Source organism: Thrips palmi, unplaced genomic scaffold (assembly GCF_012932325.1).
Source record: "Thrips palmi isolate BJ-2018 unplaced genomic scaffold, TpBJ-2018v1 HiC_scaffold_19, whole genome shotgun sequence".
NCBI classification, from domain to species: domain Eukaryota; kingdom Metazoa; phylum Arthropoda; class Insecta; order Thysanoptera; family Thripidae; genus Thrips; species Thrips palmi.
This window is the reverse complement of record NW_023144628.1, coordinates 6,628,035-6,645,621: the sequence shown is the minus strand read 5'-3', so window position 1 is coordinate 6,645,621 and position 17,587 is coordinate 6,628,035. Positions and strand designations below refer to the sequence as shown.

At 52.2% G+C, this 17,587-nt stretch overlaps 4 protein-coding genes across 5 annotated transcripts in view; 1 reads left to right on the top strand and 3 right to left on the bottom strand.

Moving 5' to 3' along the window:
* The window catches only part of LOC117646282 (sex peptide receptor-like), a 34,321-nt gene extending 23,845 nt beyond the window's left edge, over positions 1 to 10,476 (bottom strand). The window contains exon 1 of the mRNA XM_034387125.1: positions 10,055 to 10,476. The gene's annotated coding sequence lies outside the window, so the exon portion shown is untranslated. The remainder of the gene's footprint in view (positions 1 to 10,054) is intronic.
* Positions 10,477 to 11,066: 590 nt separating this feature from the next.
* Positions 11,067 to 12,130, bottom strand: LOC117646586 (tubulin-specific chaperone C). The gene has a single exon (XM_034387629.1). It carries the CDS (start codon positions 12,098 to 12,100, stop codon positions 11,123 to 11,125), a length of 978 nt encoding a protein of 325 aa, XP_034243520.1. The 5' UTR covers positions 12,101 to 12,130; the 3' UTR covers positions 11,067 to 11,122.
* Positions 12,131 to 12,148: 18 nt separating this feature from the next.
* Positions 12,149 to 13,359, bottom strand: LOC117646588. 2 transcript variants are annotated; one of them, XM_034387632.1, is made up of 3 exons: positions 13,137 to 13,359; positions 12,747 to 12,791; positions 12,149 to 12,285 (listed from the first exon to the last, which is right to left on the bottom strand). In XM_034387632.1, the coding sequence occupies exons 1-3, from the start codon at positions 13,300 to 13,302 to the stop codon at positions 12,257 to 12,259; spliced, it is 240 nt and encodes a 79-aa protein (XP_034243523.1). In that variant the 5' UTR covers positions 13,303 to 13,359; the 3' UTR covers positions 12,149 to 12,256. The 2 variants fall into 2 exon arrangements, with proteins under 2 accessions (XP_034243523.1, XP_034243522.1); XM_034387631.1 differs by lacking the exon at positions 12,149 to 12,285 and adding an exon at positions 12,474 to 12,658 and having other exon boundaries at positions 13,137 to 13,356.
* A 384-nt stretch (positions 13,360 to 13,743) lies between these two features.
* LOC117646585 (TBC1 domain family member 15) lies at positions 13,744 to 17,538 on the top strand. The gene is made up of 11 exons (XM_034387628.1): positions 13,744 to 14,071; positions 14,458 to 14,538; positions 14,625 to 14,742; positions 14,847 to 15,039; positions 15,121 to 15,317; positions 15,399 to 15,667; positions 15,772 to 15,970; positions 16,053 to 16,270; positions 16,358 to 16,555; positions 16,663 to 16,779; positions 16,868 to 17,538. The coding sequence occupies exons 1-11, from the start codon at positions 13,991 to 13,993 to the stop codon at positions 17,159 to 17,161; spliced, it is 1,965 nt and encodes a 654-aa protein (XP_034243519.1). The 5' UTR covers positions 13,744 to 13,990; the 3' UTR covers positions 17,162 to 17,538.
* Positions 17,539 to 17,587: the final 49 nt, after the last annotated feature.

Here is a 17,587-nt window from a genome sequence, read left to right as displayed (position 1 = left end):
GATGGTTCCGGCTGGTGGTGGTGGTGGTCGCCCCGCTGGCCGTCGGCGACTCCATGACGGCGATGGGGCCCGCGGACAGCGTCACGGAGATGGACTCGTTGGAGGCGGCGGGGGCGGCGGCGGCCCGGGGCGCGGTGAGCACGGCGAGCAGCGCGGCGAGCGGCCACCACGACATGACGAACGTCGCCGAGTCAAACGAGCGCCATGTCAGCCGAGGCTTCGGGGCTTCGAGGTGTCACCCGGGAGGAGGGTCGCCGACGACTACCGCGAAGGCGGCGCGCCACTCGCCTTTAACAGTGCGGTGACGACTCTTCCTCTCGGCAAAGGAGGGCCCTTTTTGTTGTTGTTGTTGGTTTTGCTGGGATTTTTTTTTCCGCGCGCGCCTCAAATGGAGCATCAAGCGGCGGCGCAGCTTCGCGGCGTCTCGGCCGCCGGATCGGCCTGGGTGGGGCAGGGCAGGGCAGGGCTGAGTCATCCTCCGGGCCCCACGGCCCCGCGCAGTGGGCCAGAAGACCGGAGGACGCGGTCAAAGTTCTAGACGCGTGCAGAGCTCCAGAGTCGCTAAACACGACTCGAACCGAACGTGTCGACCCCACCGATAGATTGCCCTTTCGGGCTGTGTGCTTGATGGAAGGCCAAAGTTTTACCAGAGTACAGCAGTCCGTAGGTTCAGTTTGCGTCACAAATCTTGACGAATGATAAAAATGATAAAACTCCGAACACTTTTGACAGTGCAGTGGGCTCTCGCGAAATGGTCCAGCGTTAAAGGGCCTCGCGCCCTGCAGCGTCCCAATCAGACTGTCTCCGCATGGATTCGGGCCAATGGCGTCGCCGCAAAAAAGCGCGCTGCGTCACCGCGGCGCCCCGCCAGTGTGCCACGGCGGTGCCATGGCGGTGCCTTTCCCTGCCCGCTCAACGCTCCATGGCTTCCCAGCAGACCGATTCCGAGAGTGGCTTTCGTCGCTCTGTCTCTCTCGCACCTGCACGGGGCGCGCCATGAGTGCGAGAGAGACAGAGCGACAGAGGGCCATCACCGCGTCCGCGCGCTCGCAGTGTGCGCGACCTGTGCCACACTGTACACCACAGGGTGCCGCGAAAGCCGCGGCGCGCTGGGTGGGCTAATAACCCACGCGACATCACAGGGACGGCGACACCGGATACGGACGCCACCTGCCCTCCCGACCCACACTCCGGCCTGCGCCGCTTCCTGCAATAAGATACACGTCTGGATGGCGGCAGGGCAAAGCCACTTACCTGAGTGGGAAGGAAACGCTTTGTCTGCCCGTCTCTCTCGCACTCGTGGGGCGTCCCGTGGGAGTGCGAGAGAGACAGAGCGATGAAAACGACTCATGGAATCTGTCTTCGGCCCGCCCCGCAAAGTGGGCCTGAACCGATCATGTGACCCCACCAATGGGTTGCTCTCCGAACGAGGAATCCATTGGTGGGGTCACACGTTCGGTTCGAGCCCTGCTTGGCGACTCTGGAGCTCAAAACGCGTCCAGAGTTTTGGCCTCCGCCGCCGGTCTGCTGGCCCACTGTGCGCCCCGCCCCGCCCCGCCTGCAACGTGTTTGGCCGAGCCGAGCGGATTATTCGGCGCCTGCACAGTGTAACGACACCCGTTGTTTCGCGCCGAATGTTTAATTCCGCGTAACGGCTGCTCTTGTTTTTCCATTGGCGGGGCCACCTCGCGCTCAAATGAGATGGCGGCCGGGCTGCGTCCGAGAGGCCGACCTCGCTCCGCACTCGGCGTGCGTCAGAGAGAGAGAGAGAGAGAGAGAGAGAGAGAGAGAGAGAGAGAGAGAGAGAGAGAGAGAGAAGGTTCGGCCCCAGGGTCCATTTGGCAGCCGTCGGCAGCCCCAGGGCAGCCCCGGGGGCCGATGGGCGGGCTGTGGCGGGCTGCTTGCCGGCGGCCCAAACGAGCCAGACCATGCATTCCGGCCAGCAGCCCCCGCAGCCCCATCGCCCCTTGATTCCGAAGGATCGTTCCGTCGCTCTGTCTCTCTCGCACTCGCGGGTCGTCCCGCAGTGCCCGTGGCGGTGCGAGAGAGACAGAGCGATCTCTTGCGGCAGCAGCCCGTGTGCCCTGCACCGGCTGTCCGTGTCCGCCTTGCGATTCTCGGCCATTCCGAGATGACGTCGACCCGCCCGCCGAGGGGCACCGAGGGGCCAGCCGACTGATGCCCCTCGGCTCGTCCCCTGGGGGCCCCCACGGCGAGGGGCCGGCAGGGGACACCCGGCCAGTCCGGCCACCGGGGGCCAGCCCGGGGCCAGCCCGGGGCCAGCCCGGGCCCCAAGCCCGGAGAGGGGCACTCGAGGCGTTTCCGAGAACTCGTTTCCGTCATTAAAAAGAAGCGCATCTGCGGCCTGCCGTTCGAGAAGCAAAGTTTATTGGTTTTTGTCTGGCGGTGTTCGTTCGTTCGTGATTTCTTCCCGATACCTCAGTGTTCGCCTTTTTTTTACGTTTCCGAGGCTCCAGTTTCAATTTGCCTCATCAATACTGACTTTGCCTGCCTTCCTTAGGCGTCACCATGCTCGAATAACGTGTGTAAAAACAAAGGTTAAATTTGTTTAAAAGTTGTTTTAAGCTGTTTGAAACCAGCCACACGCACTTTTCGAACAAATTATAATTTCACCGATTGCCGACTCGACATCGACATCGGCTTTCCTGCTTATGGCTGTCCATGTCCGTTCGTGTCCATGGCCGCCTCATGGTGCAGCGGCACCCGCGTGTACCCGCGGCCACACAGTGATGCCGTAATGCCTTTCATGGACAGCAACGCTAATCTGAGCCACCCGCAACCTGGTCGCGGTGCGGCCTGGTGGGTGGGTGTCCGAAATTAGGGGAGAGGCGCGGAGAGAGGGTGAGGGGGAGAGAGAGGGGCAGAGGGACAGGGGAGGGAGGGGGGGAGGGGGGGGAGGGGGGGCACGCTGGGCAGCGACATGCTACGAATCGCTCCGAGCGGCCAGGCCGTCCACCCTTGGAGGGAGAGAGGCGGGACACAGGCCCACCAATTTATTACTCCGTGTTGTGCTACAGGCAGCGGTACGCCACGGTGACCCACACACTCGAAAAAGAATGGTCACATCTGTCTCACTTGGCCTGTCTGTCCGTCGGTCCGTCGGTGTTTCTCGTGCTCGTCGACGCGCCACTGGCGTCGCCCTCGTATTGCGAGCGCCAATGACTGCCCCTCGAATCGAAATCGCACAAGGCTAATCAGAGAGGAAGAGGATGAGCCCCTTCTCTCTCTCTCTCTCTCTCTCTCTCTCTCTCTCTCTCTCTCTCTCTCTCTCTCTCTCTCTCTCTCTCTCTCTCTCTCTCTCTCTCTCTCTCTCTCTCTCTCCGATCCCATGCCGTGCTACGCGAGGCGGGAGCGGAGGGTGAATGTCACGCTGCAAACGTGACCTGTGTAGCCCGATTCCGAAAAAGGCTTGGTCGCTCTGTCTCTCTCGCGCCTCTGCGAGACGCGCCGTTGGGGTTGGCCATTGGCACATCGCGGGCATCGTGTTCCACCCACTCGTTGGGCGACGCGCGACATGGCAAGTTGGTCCACTGGAGGGCGACGCTTGCGCTTGGAAGGTCACGTGATTTCTCATGACGCTTAGCGCGTGGAGGCATGCGGCGCAGTTCCCACGCCCATTTTTCCCACTCGCGGGGAATCCCCTGAGGAATGGGAGCGCCAACTTCGGCCGCAAACGATGGCCACCCTGCAGCCCGAAGTGAAGACATGAGCGAATTCCTCGGGATTTCCTCGGAAAACCAGCCACTTTGGTTTTTCGCCGCGTGCTTTCCGCTGAAGGACGCCTCCGCCGCGAAATAAAGACATAAACCAACGTCGGGGCAAGTAAGAGTAAGCGTACGTGCCGACGCCTCGCCTGGTAATGGTTTGCATCCTGGAAACTGATCCTGAGAGCGCTTCGTCTCTATCGCGCCCCTCGCCGAGCGCCCCAGTGAGAGAGAGAGAGAGAGAGAGAGAGAGAGAGAGAGAGAGAGAGAGAGAGAGAGAGAGAGAGACCGGAATCAGCCTGGCCGGCCGGCCCGCTCGATTAACGATGGCCCACTTAATGGAGACGAAGCGATGCCGCGCGCCTCGCGAGGGCCTTAGGGGTGGCCTTAGGGCGAGTCTTAGGGCCTCCAGGACCTCGTCCAGGACCTCGGTCACGTGCAGGGACTCCTGCAGCACGTTCGCTTGCAGTGCAGCGGACCTCGTGCAGTGCCCCGCTGAGCCTTCGACGGACAAAAACACACACACACACACACACGACGGGGCGAAACAAACCGGATGGGCTTAATGGATAGACTCACGCCTTGAGGGTGCAGCGTCGTACCCCCACCCCTTTAATCTACTTACAGCCCTTGATGGTCCCCTCCCCCCACTACCCCTCGTGCCTCCCGAACGCCCCAGGCGGCACTGGACAGCAGACACTGCCTGCCGACTTGACCCAAACAACAGTCTCTCCAAGGAGTGGAATATGGCCGGGCGCCTGGGAAGAATGTCGTCCTGGCCCCGGACTCATCTTGAGGCTGCCGCCATGCTGCCGCCATGCTGGCGCAGTGCTGCCGCCAAGGTCCCGCGACACTCTCTGGAGCCGGCATCGAGCAATGCAAATGGAAAGGTCGCAGACGAGGTCGGACTTCGGCATCGCAAAATGAAGTTACACCACAAAACGACACAGCCAAAAATTGACAATGAACAACGTTCATGCTGGACGAGCCTGAAACAGTCGCTACCCCCTCGGGGAATTCCTTATGTGCGCTTGACTTTCAAGATTAGTCTTGCAGGGTAGTCGCATGCTTGAACAAGACAAAGTACGCGTCTCCCAATTGACGTTTGATTCGCATGACATACCCAGGCCGACGCCTCAAAAAACGAGAACAATTTCGCCCTCGCATTACCCATTCAATTAGCCGGGATGGGAAAACGGAATGTGCACTGTAAGTGCTCGGTTTGCCGGGCCGCGGTGTGCACGCGCCGCGCTTCCGCGAGCGAACCGCGCCAAATGATCCAGAGGGTAATAACCGGCCGGCGAGGCCACGGCAGCAGCGACAGCCACGGCCGCGAGGCACGCCGGGGTGCGCCACGGTTGTCCGTTTCGTGAAAAATGGACATGCAGGCTCTGCCTCTGCACGGGTTGGTTGTGTGCGGAGGCGATCCCGCACCCACCCGCTGGCCTCTCCAGCATGCCTAATCCTCTCTCTCTCTCTCTCTCTCTCTCTCTCTCTCTCTCTCTCTCTCTCTCTCTCTCTCTCTCTCTCTCTCTCTCTCTCTCTCTCTCTCTCTCTCTCTCTTTCTCCTCTCTCTTTCTCTCTCTCTCTCTCTCTCTCTCTCTCTCTCTCTCCTCTCCTCTCTCTCTCTCTCTCTCTCTCTCACACACACACACACACACGATAATCCGACACCAGGCGTCACGCGCCGCCGCTGTACTTGGACCCCCGGACTTTCAATCAAATTATGCAATCAATTTCGCTTCGTTATCCGCATCCATCCCCGCTTCGGCCCGCTCGGGTCGCGCGCCGGACGCTCGTCGCGGGCAAGCGCACACCGCCATGCACTGTGAATTTTGCGCACATGATGATGTACCACCGGGTGGGCTAAAAGCCCCGTGACATAGGGGCAGAGGCGGCCGCCCCGCCCCGGCGAGCTGTGGAGCGAGGACGAAAGCAAAAGTTCTGTCTGTAGACGGCACGGCAACCTGTAGCTGCGAGTCAAGGACCCAGCAGACGATGCCGAGAGTCGCCTCCGTCGCTCTGTCTCTCTCGCACTCATGGGGCGTGCCTTTCGGTGCGAGAGAGACGGAGCGACGAAAACGGCTCTCGGAATCAGTCCGCAGCCTGCCCCTGGCCTGCCCCCGGCCTGCCCCCGGCTCGCATATCGTGACAGAAATTACTCCGAGAATTAAGTGGCGCCGATTTGAGAGACGCGTGACTCGCCTGCGGAAGCACCCATCGGCCCTCTCGCTCCACGCATTCACAGCTTACCTCCCCTCCCCTCTCTTCCCTCCCTTATTTCCTTTCTCTCCCCGCATCCTCCCTGTTTCCAATCACTTGGCTCCGGCCCGGTTGAGCCGCGCGCCACCCTCTGCATAAAAGTTGAAAATCCCGCCGCCGCCCCGACGCGGCGCGCGGCGAGGGAAGGGTAACCGAACCTTTGCTCATTCGTCCGGCACGCCGAGCTCCGCCTCAGCAGACTGATTCCGAGAGTCGTTTTCGTCGCTCTGTCTCGCCCGCACCCGTAGGAGGCGCCCCGCGAGTGCGAGAGAGACAGAGCGACGAGAAACGACCCTCGGAGTCAGTCTGCAGCTTCGTGTCGTTGCGACGCAGCAGCTTGGCTCCGAACGGCGGTCCGTCTCGCTCGCACTGCCATGCGGTGCCGGGGTGCGAGAGAGACAGAGCGACACTGTCTCGGAATCAAACGGCGGGGATGCTGGGATCCAGGAGGGGGTGGGCCGGGGCTGCCCTGGCTGCCCGGGCCGAGCCGGGCCGGGCCGAGGTGATAGGATGGCGGGGATCACGTCTTGGGGTCCCTGGGGACGTTCGTCCAATGCAGCCGGGACTCGACGGGGACCTCCGGGCGCCTAAGGCTTGCCCCCGGGACAGCCGGGTGTCCTTGTCCCTCGTCCGCGTCCACCCACGCCACGCCTCGCCACGCCACGCCTCGCCACGCCGCCACGCCGATCAGGGAGCCGCGGCACGTCCGGCGGTCCGGCCGCCGCCAAACACTGAATCGCTTCGCCGCGACGCAGCCGGCCTGCTTGGCGAGCTGCTCGGCCTCCTTGCACTGGTATTCCAGCAACGTAACGTGACGCCACACTCGCTTGAACGCGAATCGTGTCACGTTCGTCCGACGACCACCCCGTCACATCGTCGTTCAATGCGAGTCGAGCCTCGTGTCTAGTCGACTCGGCGCTCTCGGAGGGACGCCGTCGTCCTCTGCTTCTGGACAACGGCGTGCTCGGCAGGACGCCGTCGTCCTCCCCCCTGGCCACGGCCCTGCTTCAGGACAGCGGCGTGCTCGCAAACGGTACGTGACGGCCGCGCTGCCGATGCGCCCCCGCACCGCCGCCACCACCTCCTCCCCGTCGGCGTCATTAGGATAATGCGATTCCGAACACAGCATGCTGCAGCCCCGCGCTGCCCGCTCCGCCCGGGCCGCGCACGTCCGCGCGCCATTCAGCGCCATTCAGGCCGCGTCACCGGTGTCCTCCCCTCGAAGGCTGCCCCTTTCCTAGTCCGGCGCTTTCCGCTGAGGCCCGCCCCCTCAAACGCCACGCGGCGCGTGTGCGGCACGACCGGAATGCCAGCATTAGCAGTTGGAACAGATTCCGCAGCCCTCCGCCGCGCATCGCCGTGCCTTGCCAACGGTCGCCAACCGTCGCCAACAGATGGCGCCCCAACAGGTAGGTAGGAAACCCAACGTAGGAAAAGTACACTCAAGCAATGAGTTTGTTTTGTTCCCTTTTGTAAGGATGAGGAAGTCGGAGTGTATTGGTAGAAAAACTGAGGGAAAATTTGACAGCTCCTCACGTATAGTGACCTCTCACTGAATTTGTTTGCAGTGGCTGACAGCGTCTTAGAGGTTTTAACCAGGGAACGCGGGGGGATGGAGGGGCGAAGCAAGGGAAGGGGTGCAGGAGAAGGGGCGGGGTACTCCCGCGAAGACAAGGATCTGGGGATGAGCGGAGAAGATAATGCATGCAAGTAGTGTCATTCGGAGAAGGGATAAAGGCAGAAGAAACGCTCGGCTGAATGTGCTCGTCATAAAAGGCCAGAGTGGGCGGGCATGCAGGCAGGCGGGCAGGCAGGCGGGCATGCAGACAGCCAGCCAGGCAGCCAGCCAGCCCGCCTCGCTGGAAATAATCAAAAGCGGCTGGCGGCTCACCGCCGGCGTGAGGTAGGCTCTCCATTCCGCACTAACGGGGAGTAGTTGGTGTCGTTCAGCTAACAGCTCTCGCGCCGGCGGGTCCCCTCCCCTCTCCATCCTGCCGCGTGCACCACACACCGGCGTGCTGTGCCGCCATTAAAACAAACTTTCCAAAAGGTAGAGATGAAAACGGGGCTTTCTTTGAAAAAGAAAATGATGAAATGTAAACCGGAAACACTTGCATGGATCTTCTTCATCGAGGCAGGCTTTGAAATATCCGCATGCTCTCCGCACCCAGGGAGAACGATTGAAAAGAATAGAATGGCTAAAAACGGAACGGAGAAATGGTGAAAAATAGTGAGGGTGAAAGAGGGAGGCCAGTGGGCGCAGTGCGCCGCGACGGCGAATTGTTTGGCGAAGTGGTGCAGCAATTAATTTGCGGTGGGAACGGGTGGAAAGCACAAAGGGTGCCTTTCGAGTAATGACGCCTCGGCGCCTCGGCCTGCCCTGGGCGTGCCTGACCGCCGCATTACGAGCGCCACACCGGGAAAAAAGTAAAAAAAAAACGCCGAAAAACGCCCACACACGACACCGCAAAAATGGACGCCAATTTTGAGGGCGCGTACAATTTCGAGTGAGCGGGCTTTTTGCACCAATTTCTGCCATTATTTATGTGAGAGAAAAGTTCGCATGCTCAGGATTGGTACAGACTTCTTCGTACAAAGAAAGTATTTACAAACACATTCAGTATGAGCTCTCATCACATTTTTGTATTCGAATTCAACTGCAGCTCTAACGCTCACACAAGGAGCCCCTGCGAAGTGTGGGATAGGCAGCGCGCCTCACACGGACCCGCGACGGGTTACCTATCCGCCAGACCATTACCATTAAAGGCTAGGCGCTAAGACACCCAAGTGCGAACTTTGCCTGGTGAAGGAGGACCATGGGTGAGCACTGAAAATGGAATGGTCTTATCCATGGCCAAATGAAGGCGAGGCAAACAGTCACGCCGATGTCTGGCGTGAATGCACCATGCGGGTTGGGGCTTTCCAGGCGTTTAAAGTCGTTCCAAAAACCGTTGCGTGACTGAGTCATTCGAAGACATTGACGTGCCGATTTTTGGACTGACTTCATGGCACGCCTTGGCGTGACCTGCATTATCCATGGTCCTGAAACGTGACACGAAGTCGCGCCCATTCGGAGAGCGCACCTCGAACGGTGTAGGAGTGTGGGCAAATCGGATCCTCTTGTCCGCTACCGATGCTTTGCCATGCTTTGCCATGCTTTGGCCTCTGCGAGTACGCGGCCGTGGCTATTCCTGGCGTCCCTGCGGTCCCTACTACGCCCTTCCCTCATGATGCCTCGCAACACGAACAGAATCCGCTTTGCCGCGGAGAACCCTTGACTACCGAGCCTCTCCAGTCGTTTTCGTCGGTCCCGCACCGACATAGGACGCCCCATGGGTGCGAGAGAGACAGAGCGAGGAAAGCGACTCTCGGAATCAGTCTGCTATGGTCTTTCCCCCGACAAGGAGGAAGGGGGAGGGGGCTCTCGTTATTGGCAGGGGGCCTCCCCGTCCACCCTACGGGATTTGTAATTTGATCGACAAGTGCCCTCGTCCCACTCGAGTTGTGAGGTCGATGATTCTTTCCGAATGTCGGCGTGATTGTTTCGCCAGTCGCCTCCGCAAAACGACGGCCGGCAGACTGGCGTCGCGACACTGTCGAAAAGAAAGTCTCGACCAATCGACTGCAGTTAAGGTGTAAAGGTATCATCTGCAAAAAAATAAGTTTGCCGAAAATTGTACCACGTGTGAGTGTTTTGAGTCACATAGACGACCGAAATGAGAGCATTCTCCTGTGTCGGTTTGGTTCCATTCATTTGGAGCGGACCGAACAGTGCATTATGAACTGCTCGGAACTCGGAACGCGTTAAGCGCCACCCGGTTCACCCTCCGTAGAGGGAGGGCCGCGCGTCCTGCACCCTCGCTCTGTCTCTCTCGCACTCATGGGGCGAGATGAGGTGCGAGACGGCACGCTCCATGAGTGCGAGAGAGACAGAGCGAGGAGTCCCGGCGGCGGCACTGCTCTCTAGGATGCAGGATGCCTCGCAGGATGCATCCGCGGCCGCTTAGTGGCCCTGGTCACTGGCTACCGTCATCAGGGCGGCACGCGCGTGCACAACCCCCACCTACCTCCGCCAAGTGTGTGTGGCTGGTGGTCACTCCGACACAGCCCGGCGCGACGCGGGGCACCTCCAGCTGTTCATTCTTGACGACACTTCCACTCCCAACTACGCTCGGTATCAGCAGAAGTCGCCGCAATCGACACTCGTCTTATTTTTCAGTGCAGCAGACTGCCAGGCACAAGCCAACTCAAAACAAATGTTTTGCTTGCGTTGAACCGAAATTTGCCCGTGAAACTAGTGTCACCATCAGTTGGAATGCGCCACGCCACTCAGTCAGCTCAAGCAGATAACAACGAGAGTTGCGCGCTGCGTCGGGGGCTTTCGCGTTACGTCTCGTCCGAGTCGGTGGCGGTCCGACGCGACGTCTGCCGCACGTGTTGAGCGTGTTGCCGCGCTGGCGAGACGAGTCGCTCCGGGCCCTCCGGGCCGTACGCCGGCCGCGCTGCCAGTTCGCCGCACCGTTCCGTTGCGCTCCGCTCGGCCGCCCGAGTCGGACTGGGACTGGTTGCCTAGCTAGCAGGCGCCCAGCTTGGGCCCTGCGCCCTGCGCCGCGCGGCTCCTGCGGCCCGGAAGCGAAAGACAGCAAGGGTCTGCGGGGTCTGCGCCGTGCTCGCGCTGCCCTCCGCCTCAAGGTGCTCACGGTGCGCTCTGCAGACTGATTCCGAGAGTCGTTTTCGTCGTCGCTCTGTGTCTCTTGCACCCTGTGGGGGACAACCCATGAGTGCGGGAGAGACAGAGCGACGAGAACGACTCTGGGAATCAGTCTGCTGCTCTACGCGCCTCTCTCGTTTTGTCGCGCCCCCGCCTCGCGTCGGCCACGAAAAAATTTCTGTTGTATTTAGTAAGTCTATGACCAAACACTGAATAATCTTGTTTCACTACATTGTTACTGACGTCCCCTACTGACGTTCCAATCTAAAGTAAAAGAGATAAAATTTATGTGTATGGCTATTGTCTGTGTATCTCACCTTGGACCTGAGAGAGTATGGAAAAGTAATAAAACAATAAAAAGGAGAAAGTTACAGTTGTTAAAGGTCAATTTTATTTACAAAGCATCAGTCAATCCCAAGTTCGGTCAACTCCAAGTCAATCGATCGATTTCAGGCAATATACTCCAATTTGGAGATGGTTTATCACTAGCCAGCCAGTTAAAGTCATCAATAGAGTCCCAATGATTCTTTTTACGATCCCAACACAAAGATTCAAAATCATCATCAAATCCTTCATAATTCCAGTTATATGGAGCAACCCTGATTGATGTACTATCTTCAATAATGGCTCTACTTGTTACATGCAAATAAAAGTCACATTCTTGGCTAAGGTGAACTCTCAGCTGCTGGCAAGGCAGAACAAATTTGCAATTTTTACAGTTTTCAATAAAAACTGACCTGACTACAGGTCCTGACAAAATAGTGCAATCATTAATGTTGGAAATGTGAAGAGTGCCAGGAGATCCCATTAATTTCACAGTGCATCTTACTAAATTAGACAGTGCTACATCTTTCTCAGAAATAGAATTTGCTCTCATAACAAGAATTTCATTTTCCTTATTTTTAATACCAAAGTCACTTTCAACCAAGATCTTTTGCAAAGCTTTGCTGCAGTCAGTTTCATCTGCAACATGAACTTGAATAGGCTCTTTGATCTGAGGCTTTCTGGTCTTAAATCCAAATTTCTTTTTGGGGATAAGTTTTTCCTCAAGCTCTTGTAAATTTTGCTGCAGAACCTGAATGCGTTCTTGTGACACACGAACATCATGCAAACATAAAATCATAGTTGATGCAGAGAAATACTTCTGAAGTGTTTGAATGTCCTTGCTGATTTTGTTAATTGTAGAAGGGATAAGGGAATTTTCTATCATTCCACTGGCCAGCTTACTTATATCATTTTCAATTGCAAGATGACTTTTAGCAAATTGATCTAAGAAGTAGTTGACAGCTTTTCTATTATCCTCTTGCTCTCTTTCTTGCTTCTGGCGCTGACGCTCAAGCTGAAGTTCTCGACCTCGTCTTTGCAACCTTTCAGGAAGAAGGTCAGCAGCAGCAGCTTCCATGTCTCCTCTTCGTCTAATATTACTACAATTTCATTAAATGCTCACTTGTCACCCTTCGAAAAGACGAGCTCTTCAATTTCTTTCTTGCTAAGCAGGTAAAGGGGCTTGTCACTCTGAGCTGCTGCTTTCAAAACATCAACTTGTGATACTTTGCTCCTAGCATTTTGAAAAGATTTGTCCATACTCTGCAACAAAAAGAGAAAAGCCATAAGACATAATTGATTCAATGTTAAAGAAGTTTCAAGGAGCAGTTATGACATAAAGCACACCAAGACAAAAAACAGAGCTAACTGCTGCATCTGAGGTCTGACTATGTTATCAACATCAAGAAAGTGAATTCTGCCCCAAACTTTGAAGAAAAGCCGTGCTCACCTCGATTTTCACCTCATCAGGCCTAAGGATTAGCATTACCAAGTAACTTAAAGCAGCAGAAGAGATTATTCCAGATATGATTGCCTTATTCATTTTGATTCCAAGATAGATCTGCCTGAGACCAGATGGCTTGGTCTTCCTCGCGGAAATTACGACCAGCCACTTTATCAGTTACGTAATAATAACCTAAACCAAAAGAGTGTTGACATAATAGATAGTAACAAAACTACTGAGGATATATATAGAGGAAAGAAATAAAATTCAAAATTATTACCTTCTAAAATAGTAGGGTAATTCTTGGCAAAATAATGACGAGTTTCTGAAACAAAATTGAAAATGACTATTAGTCTACAAGATTGCAGAGAGAAAAGTGTTACACATTAAAACAAACCAGAATGCTCAAAATCAAACTATTGGCCCCACCAAATGCAAAATCAGTAATGTTTAATAAGCCAGTGACATAATTCATCGCCTATAACGAATGACATGGTAAAAGCTAACCCAATGGTGTATCAAGAGTCAATTAAAGACAAAGGGAATATTTGAAACTCAAAGACTAAATCTACAGGTTAATACACACAACAAACCCTCCCAGTAACGTAAAATCAGCGAAAATGTGAACAGTTGGGACGTGATTTCTGCTTAAAGTAAGGTTATGACTTACCGATGGAATTGTTAAGCTCGCGAAAACCGTAGTAGCTAGCAGCCAAAAGAGAGATTTCTGCAACGACACCGAAGATTAAAAATCTCTTGGCAGCGTGGAAGTAAGGCTTCAAATCAGCTCTCACAGCCTGAACAACAGGAGTTCGTCTAGCGTTCTTTGGAAGCATAGTGCATAGTGTGGTGACGGTGGAGTGGGTGGGGGCGGGAGGCGGGGAGGGGGGGGGATGCGGGGGGCACAGCAGAAAAAAAAACTTGTGTGTGGGTGAAAGAGAGAGAGAGAGAGATCATTTCCGGGCGGGAACTTCAATTTGAAGTTCGAGGTGACGCAACGAACGCTTCTTTTTGAGTATGTGCACACTGCTGTCATTTGTTTTACTGCTTTCAATAACCTTGAACTTGAACCATTTGTTTTAGACAGGAACAAACCTGCGACTGTCTGCAACGTCTGCTATAAAATAATCACTCTCGGTTCTCGGCTGCTTCCGTCGTCTACATGTTTGCCAACTATGAAGAATATTCCTCCCCTCCCACTCAAAGAAAAAGGGTGACTTATAAGCAAACCTTTGGTCTTCAGAAGAAGATAACTTTTGAATGAAGTCAGTCTTGAGCTTGTGTGATCGGCATTGCGGTTGCGATCGCGATTTTTTTCGATTCCGTCGATTCCGTCACTGCTGCCACACGTCTACTCGTCTGCGGCGACACAACAACAACACAACACAAACACAAACATTGTGATTGTGCGTACATCGTACTTGACAGTGTACACAGAGTGCAATTTTGAGAGAAGAGCGATCGTGCATTCCTGAGCGCGAACATAAATTGATACTTTAAGCCCTTGGCACCGATGCCGTAACAATGAACAACGGAGATAAGCTGTCAAGGACAGCAGAAACAGATAAGACAGAGACCATGGAGGACTCTGGAGAACAAGGAACGGTAAGGAATTTCGTCAACTTCTGCCATTGTTTCGTTTGCCTATTTAATTGAATCGAATTTTTAACACTTTTTTTGCTATCTTCTTTCCGTTGTTCTGACTCATAGGCACAGTGTTTTGAGTTTAGTTTTTAACACTTAACCTTAATCCTCTCTCACAACCACGGTGTATTCATTGTGTACTGTTCTGTTCTTCCTTTCATTGACTTTTGATTGCGAGCAGAAAACTGTAATTTTCATGAAACGCTCTCCTTAGATGCCATTTGCTCAGACACACCTGCAAAATTCAACATGTGGGGAATGTTTTCCAATGTTTTCCCAAAATCAAATCCTTCAAATCCTGGTGAAACATCATTATCCCCTACTTTACTCTTGTTTCTATTCTTCAGGAGCTTTGCAGTCATCATAATGTGATTCTGAAAAGCTACAAAAATTATGACAATTTTGGGGTCCTCAGCCTTGTCCAATATGTGAGTACAGTTTAAGTTTATTTCATCACATTCTGTGCATATTGCAAATGCTCTTTCATGACTTATTTAATGTTTATATGTTTTAGGGACCTGTCAAGTACATAGAATGGAAAGCAGCAGAAGTTAATGTGGACTCAGACACTCAGGATCAAGAGTGGGCAGTTGTGAGCACAGGTCGTAGCTCTCGCCATCGGAGCAACAGTGGTAGGCTTATTTTCATATTTCAAACAATATTATTGCATTATATGCATTATTATTATAACAATGCAACCTCATTGCCTCTCATTCTCTCACTAATGTCTTTGCAGAATGCATTCGTGCAGAACCACTACGGCTCAACACAGTTAACTTAAAGAGCTTTAAAGTGTCTCGTCATAGACATGGGCAACATCTTACATTTGCTAAAAGAGATGAAAGCCGCTCTTTCATCACTTTTATCTTCTATCAAGCAAATGCTGACATTTTTGTAAAATCCTTAATGGGCCATCTGAAAATTTACAGGTGACTTCATTTTACCCTTGTTTTTACTTCTTATGCAAGGAAAAAAGTTAATTGTCTAGCTGACAGCTCATTTATTCTCAGGTCGAAAAAGGACAAAAACCTGTACCATTTGGATGAAGATGACAACCAAGAGACACAGGAGCTAAGGCGCTCCTTTGCAGAGTTGAATTTATTCACAGAAACCACACCTTATGGCATGTGGAACTTTATTGGGCAGTTTAGACAGAGACCTTATGAAACCACCATGGGAGCGTTTTGCAAAATAACTGACGCATTATGTAAGTAACTTTGCCACCTACATATGGTGTTCCTTAAAATTTCACTGATTTTTTAATTAATATCTACAATTTGTTTTCCAGTGTACAGACCTGCAGAAGATGATGAAGATGATGAAAACCATGTTGCAGAGTTGCTCAATCAGTCTCTTAACAACTTTGATGATCCAGTGATTGCAAATGTAAGTGGTGAGGAATACGAGGTAATTGGAAGCCACACAACTCCTGTCTTGCCTTCAAGACCTCTAGTAACTCGAGGCTCTCCATTATCTGTTGACCGTTGGGCACAAGCCATGGATGCGGAGGGCAAAGTCACCGATTTTGCAGCCATTAAAAAAATTGTCTTTCATGGGGTAAGAAAAAACTCGCCATTTTTCTAAAGAAGCAGTTTATGTTGAGTGTTCAGCGTTGTAATGTTGATGTGTTGTTCATCACCCTGTTTGGTTTGTTTCTGCAGGGAGTAAGTCCAACTCTGCGGTATGAAGTGTGGAAATTTTTACTTGGATATTATCCATGGAATTCAACGTATGCTGAAAGAATGCATTTAAGAAAAGCAAAGGTGGAGGAATATTTCAAAATGAAACAACAGTGGAAAAGTATGACTCCAGGGCAAGAAGAAAGATTCTCTGACTTCAGAGACCGCAAAAGTCTAATTGGTGAGTAATTTGTTTAAGAACTGTTCATTAGATGTGCATGCACTGCTGGCGTGTTGTTACAGTCCATGACTCAAAATTTCAGACAAGGATGTCAAAAGAACTGATCGGGTTCTACCTTTCTTTGCTGGTGACGATAACCCAAATGTGGAAGTGTTAAATAGCATACTTATGACCTACCTGATGTACAACTTTGACTTGGGCTACGTCCAAGGCATGAGTGATCTCTTGTCTCCTATACTCCAGTTAATGTCAAATGAAGCTGACACGTTTTGGTGCTTCGCTGGTTTCATGGAGAGAGTAGTAAGTTAACTTTTTCCTTCTCCCGTTTTTTCGTTTTGTTTCTTTTAGTTGTTTGTTCTCTAATACAGCTGATTGATTTCTTAACAGTGCACTAATTTTGATATGGACCAGGCCGGCATGAAGCTGCAACTGCAACAGTTGCACACCTTACTGTCTGTGCTTGATCCTCAATTCACTCAATATTTAGATCGACATGATTCAGGCAACATGTTTTTCTGTTTCCGTTGGTTACTGGTCTTGTTTAAGAGAGAGTTTTCTCAGGAGGATATCATGCGCTTATGGGAGGTACGTTGAGTTTATTATACAGTATCATGATGATATAAATCTAATGCATTTCAAAAAATATTTTTAGCACATAAATTACCGTGAATGTCTTTTTCACTATTTTCTAGGTGTTTTGGTCAGATTTGCCATGCCCCAACTTCCACCTTTTATTCTGTGCTGCCATTCTTGATTCTGAAAAGGAGACACTCTATGCTAATAATTCAGGCTTCACAGAAATATTGAAGGTAGGAGAAACAATAACTAAGATATGAATATATTTTGTGCGCCTTGATGTCTGCCTATCATTTAGTACATAATATCAATTCCTTGCAGCATGTAAATGAACTGTCTATGACTATAAACATCGACAGCACTCTGTGCAAAGCAGAAGGATTGTATGCCCAACTTCTCAGTATTGAGAGCAATCTGCCGGATGCAGTGAGAATAATAATTGGTTTAGAACCCTTGAATGCAACTGCTGGAGACTCTGAAGACGATGACATTGAAGATGATGATGGGGATGCTAGCACTCACGCGGAGCATGACTCTTCGATTGAAACAGTGACCCTTGGAGCATTAGGTGGAGAAGTTGCCTTTGATCGAGGTATCAATCTCCAGTACTTGTGAGAAGAGATTACATACAGCCAACTTCAGTTTTTCTAGTTAATAGTCATAGAATGGGTTCCTGGAAAAAACATTTTGTTTGCCTTTCTTTATATTATGCCTTTTTTGACCTGAGTATTTGTTGAACCTACCATCAGAGAGGAACTAATTGTATATTATTTCATGCCTTGCTCTCGGGCTTCCCTTTGCTGTAGCTCTATGAAAGGAAATGTTTAATAATCCAAAGACTTTTACATTAGCACTACTTTTAGGAGTATGAAACTCTGTGATCACTTATCCTATCTATGAATCACTGTAATATTTACTGAGGCACTAATATTTTGTATATGTTTATAATGTGATATTAAAAAAACAAAAACACTTCTGTTGCAAAATTTAAATAGAATTATTATTTTATTGCTTATTTAAACATTACATACACAGTGAGTA

What these genes read in the sequence shown, in the direction of transcription:
- LOC117646586 (XM_034387629.1), bottom strand. Translation starts at nt 12,100, where the DNA reads ATGGAAGCTGCTGCTGCTGACCTTCTTCCTGAAAGGTTGCAAAGACGA.
- LOC117646588 (XM_034387631.1), bottom strand. Translation starts at nt 13,302, where the DNA reads ATGCTTCCAAAGAACGCTAGACGAACTCCTGTTGTTCAGGCTGTGAGA. An exon ending in CGAGCTTAACAATTCCATCG is followed by an intron (nt 12,792 to 13,136) that starts GTAAGTCATAAC and finishes ATTTTGTTTCAG; the next exon opens with AAACTCGTCATTATTTTGCC. An exon ending in TTACCCTACTATTTTAGAAG is followed by an intron (nt 12,659 to 12,746) that starts GTAATAATTTTG and finishes CTTTTGGTTTAG; the next exon opens with GTTATTATTACGTAACTGAT.
- LOC117646585 (XM_034387628.1), top strand. Translation starts at nt 13,991, where the DNA reads ATGAACAACGGAGATAAGCTGTCAAGGACAGCAGAAACAGATAAGACA. An exon ending in AGACCGCAAAAGTCTAATTG is followed by an intron (nt 15,971 to 16,052) that starts GTGAGTAATTTG and finishes TCAAAATTTCAG; the next exon opens with ACAAGGATGTCAAAAGAACT. An exon ending in ATATCATGCGCTTATGGGAG is followed by an intron (nt 16,556 to 16,662) that starts GTACGTTGAGTT and finishes ACTATTTTCTAG; the next exon opens with GTGTTTTGGTCAGATTTGCC.